The 4,647-nt window shown below is 36.1% G+C and overlaps 1 protein-coding gene across 2 annotated transcripts in view; it reads right to left on the bottom strand.

Moving 5' to 3' along the window:
* Positions 1-28: 28 nt before the first annotated feature.
* Positions 29-4,647, bottom strand: part of LOC108691014 (1-phosphatidylinositol 4,5-bisphosphate phosphodiesterase classes I and II) — a 6,518-nt gene continuing 1,899 nt past the window's right edge. Inside the window, exons 5-17 of one of the 2 annotated variants that reach the window (XM_018198620.1) lie at positions 4,234-4,645; positions 4,029-4,149; positions 3,746-3,941; positions 3,319-3,652; positions 3,058-3,240; positions 2,760-2,969; positions 2,370-2,689; positions 1,969-2,283; positions 1,560-1,761; positions 1,254-1,476; positions 874-1,192; positions 604-795; positions 29-529 (exon numbers count right to left, since the gene is read on the bottom strand). In XM_018198620.1, coding sequence (XP_018054109.1) covers positions 407-529; positions 604-795; positions 874-1,192; positions 1,254-1,476; positions 1,560-1,761; positions 1,969-2,283; positions 2,370-2,689; positions 2,760-2,969; positions 3,058-3,240; positions 3,319-3,652; positions 3,746-3,941; positions 4,029-4,149; positions 4,234-4,645 — 3,150 coding nt within the window. In that variant the 3' untranslated portion in view covers positions 29-406. The remainder of the gene's footprint in view (positions 530-603; positions 796-873; positions 1,193-1,253; positions 1,477-1,559; positions 1,762-1,968; positions 2,284-2,369; positions 2,690-2,759; positions 2,970-3,057; positions 3,241-3,318; positions 3,653-3,745; positions 3,942-4,028; positions 4,150-4,233; positions 4,646-4,647) is intronic. The other variant, XM_018198621.1, reaches the window with a different exon arrangement.

Here is a 4,647-nt window from a genome sequence, read left to right as displayed (position 1 = left end):
ATATATATACAATTGTACCGTACATAAGACATTAACTTGTCATATAGCACCGAGCTGCCTGAAATCACGTGATCTCTCGTTACAATACCGTCAATACGGTGGTAAATTCCCGGCGGGATGGCAAAAACGTTTCATCATCGCCGAACAATTATAGATAAGTGCTACGTGCAAACGTTCTGTTAATCGTTATTGATTCGTTTTCTTGTACAAGTGTCGGGAAAATATTACATCCAAGTAATATCTTGCTTTTTTTTTCTCCACATACGTCTCGTTACAAAACTGCGATTCGCGTTTGGTGCACCAGATTACATAACTGGACGATGCGTACAATGGCACGAGACATAAACATCCGTGAATCAATGTCATATCCTTATTTAACACATAACTAGATGACTCGTTTCGTGAGTCAATATGTATTCTCGCTGAGTGATTCGGGCAAGCTAGCTCCGCCAGACGGTGACAGGGGTAACTCACCACTTTCGTATTTGCTGTAGCGGCTACTATACTCGGCCAGCAAGTTAGCTTTTACCTGTGTTCACATCGGAATATATAAAAAGATTTCACGAATAAAATATATGTTATTCGTCATGTTAGGATGCAAACCTTGGCTCGCTCCTCTTCCAGTTTTTGCCGCACTTCTTCATGTTGTCTTTCCAATTCCGTTCTTTTCTTGTCATAAATTTTCGTTAAACGCGTACATTCGTTTACACCTTTCTCCACGGTCGATTTTGCAACTTCTCGTTTTATACGTTCCAACTCGGCTTTGTCTTTGTGCACCTTGGCCAATTGTTTGACCTAAAGCGATAAAATATATCCAACGATCAGTTTTTATTTCGTATATTTTTATAGAAAAATATTGTAATAGGTAAGTACCTCGCCTTGTCTCGTAGCTTGCAGCTTTCGTTTAACATCTGTAGTTTCTCTATCTAGAAGCACCTGAAGCATTTTTAATTGATTGGATTGTGATGCTCTCATTACTTTCTCGACAGTTGCAAAAAGATTCTCGTAATATTTTTCCTGTAATTCACGTTCTTGTTGAACATGCGCCTTGCATACGGCTAAAAATCGTTCACTTTGACTTCTGGGTAAACCTCTGGTTCCTTCGATTCCCTCACGATTTTCCGTATCCTCCGGACATTCGGAAGTCTCAGGCATGGTCAAGGTGCTTAAACCCACTTCACTCGAAAAACTGCTTAAAAAATAATGCGACTGAATATTGTAGCAATTTCTGCCATCTTGTTTCGTATACTTACATAGTTTTACTCGACAGTCGTTTTACCAGCCTGTTGCTCATATAAAATTTCGATCTATGTTTCTCGCCGTCGATCGAGGCTTTCTGCGACTGTAACCGCATTTTTTCTTTCTCATGCTTTTTCCTCAGAGATTCAAGTTTCTTCTCAAGTTCCATCTTTTTCTCCCTGACCAGCTTGTTTTCCATGAGTTTTTCCAAACTTTCGGCTATTATTTCGTCACTTACTATAACAAAGACGAGTTGCCAAAGTGAAAAAAGAAAGATAAATTGATTTTAGTGAAAATAATTAAAAAATAAAAACACTTACTATTGCTAGCATTGACTGGGCTTTTATTTATAGACGTATCAACTGGTTGAACTGCAGGACAAGGAGTATCATCGTCCACATCCACTGTGTCTGAACTACCTAAGCCACCGATAGATGGTCTACTATGTAAGCTACTAGAAGTTGGTAAAAGACTTGGCAATTCGCCTATGGATTGTAATCGTTTAGCTTTTACAACTTCCTCCTGCAAAAATAACATTGTTATTAACATATAAGAGAATCAAATCACACGTAAAAAACTTACAGCTGGTTTAGCAGTACTAGGAGTATCGCCAACTTTACTCTTATCCTATAAAATGTTAGTAATGTTAGTAATGTTAGTAAATTTGGAAAAAAACAAATTAGGAAGCAAAAAGATTAGTAAATCGCTTAGCAATATTTTAAATCATACTTCGATTTCTTCCGGTTCTTCCAAATAATCTGTAAGAACCAATAATTGGTTCTCTCTCTTCTCCACTTCGCTCTGATATTTAATGGGATTCGCCAAAGCTTCAGCAAGTTCACTCAAACCATCAGGAACGTAATCTTTCACGATAACGTGTAAAAACAGACTCGCTAATGGTAGGGGTTGCCCACATTCTGTTCTTAATGCTACATGTCTATATCCTGGGCATAATCCAACTACGGGAAGTACCCTGTGACCGATTAAACGTCCAGATTCTTCGTACGCCGCTATCCTTATCGAGGCAAGTTCCGGCAAAACTACCTGAGAATGTGTAAACAACACATTATACAAAAAAATATTTTATAAGAAAACTTACAATTAGAAATTTATGCGAATTATTATTTCACCTTCTTAAATACGAACGGTTCTTCGTCATATATAGGATTAATACCATTATTCGGTACAATTTTTGTACGGAATTTCTTTCTTACAGTATCTGCTGGTAAACCGTACATGTCGACTTCCACGTAAGTTCCTACTCTTTTGTCGGTTAAAAATTGTGCGGATATTACATGGATATGAACCGTGCCTGCTATAATACCATCAACAGTAGATTCAGCGAAGGGATCTAACCGTCGATCTTTTCTTCTCATAAATTCCGGTTTTAATAGATAACCACAACGTTTATTATACTCAAATATTCCCAGATTTAATTGCATTGCCAGATCTGTTATAAATAAAATCAAGTTTACTTTAACAGTAAATGATAAATAATACCAGATAAAACTCTTATTTACCGAGTGTTTGATAATTTAACGCAACCAATTGACATCCCGCATTCCAAAATACTTGTGGCATAAAATTACTGGAATCAAATCTCGTTCCTGCTGGATAAACCCTAGATAGTTGATGTTTGTTGTAATTCACAAATTCTAATGGTTTTTCTTTCAAAAGAGTCGTAGCTTGTTTTTCGTCAAAAGATGACATTTCGTACATACGTTTTTTTTCTACAAATACAAACGACATAAAAACTCACCGTTTTCTCAAAATATGAAAAGAATGCATATAATATTCGTATTAAGACACTTTACGCACTTTCAGCCGATTCGAAACTATTGAAGTGTACGGGTTGCACATAATTAACTAAAGCTGAAATTTCTGCGCCCGCCTCTGTCTCTTTGGCCGCAGATTTATCTGGTGCGCCTTTATCACCTATTTTCAGTTTTATATCTTCTACATTAGATTCATCGTCCTCCGTACTCGATTCATCTTCTTCGTCTAAATAAAAAATCAATTCATCGAATATGCGTGTCTCTTTTATCAACATATTTGCAATTTCAATTTCATATTACCAACCTTCATCATCCTGGCCACTGTCTTTACTACCCTGTCTTTGTTGCAACATCGGCAAATGAGGAATATCGCCATTTCCAATTTGCTGCTCATTTTCAGGTGCGACATCATCCATTTCATTCTGAGGTATAATATCCGGCGGAGGACCGTTTTCTCCTGCAGCAGATAGATTCGCCGTTCCATTAGTTTCATTCTCTGTGGTACCTTCAACAGTATCTAAAGCTTGTTGCTGCTTTTTCTGATGCTTTTTATGATGATGGTGATGTTTCTTTTTATTTTTTATTATTATTTTGCGCTTTAGTAACTCCGGTGGTGGAAGTTCTTGACCAGGCTCTAACTAAAAATAAAAAAATACCATTTAATTACAATCATAATTTTTGCGCAAGATTTACAATTTAACTTCTCCATTAAGCATAACATTTAAAAATACCTTGTGCGATTCAAGTGGCGCATCAAGCAACATTTCCCCGAAAAAGTCTCTGCAGTACTGAGCGATTTTGGCTTGCTGCCTTGGATTGCAATGATTTTCGAAACTGAGAATAACTGGATAGTCAGATGTTTTAAAAGCGGTCTCAGCAATTGCCTCTATCACATCTCGAGCACATATTTCAGGTACGAATGTGTATCTAAAAAAAATTTAATTATCAATTTTTTTAATTATCAATTAAATACTTTTTTATATAAAAGCAAAATAATTGTGATGATATTTATACCCATGTACAATAACAGGTTCGTCAAATTTTCCGTTCCAAAAATCTAATTCAACGCATCGACAACCAGATAGAAGACATTGACGATAAATTTCTACAGAACTTCTTCCAGTAAGTTGATGTCCTGAATAGAAGAAATGTTTTATAAATACTCAAATTAAGTGTGATGTACTAAGTGTTACAAATAATTATAACAACAGTTGTATACCTGTTAAATATGTATTGTGACTAGAATTTATAAAGTAATGCGGAAGCGATTGATCCATATCGTCAGACAATTCAAATTTAGAGACAGCAACAATCGGATTATCTTCACTCATAAGATATCTCAAAAATCCGTCAAAACTCAGTTGCCCTTTATTTGCATTACATTTATTAGGTTCGTATTGATTTATAATATCCTTTGCCCTTGCTTCATTTGCATAGGGATACAATATCTCGTTAAGGCGCGGATCTCTTTGCGACTTGTTCAAAAAGTCCACAAATTGCGAAACAGACATTACTTTACGTCTACCAATAATTCCTTCAAACACTTTTTCCACATCTGATCTCTGAGTCAGTGACTTGTAAAAGTTGAAGAAATCTTCGAATTGAAATTTTAACAACGGCACGACGTCATTCT

Source organism: Atta colombica, unplaced genomic scaffold (assembly GCF_001594045.1).
Source record: "Atta colombica isolate Treedump-2 unplaced genomic scaffold, Acol1.0 scaffold38, whole genome shotgun sequence".
In the NCBI taxonomy this organism is placed as follows: domain Eukaryota; kingdom Metazoa; phylum Arthropoda; class Insecta; order Hymenoptera; family Formicidae; genus Atta; species Atta colombica.
This window is presented reverse-complemented; position numbering and strand designations above follow the sequence as displayed.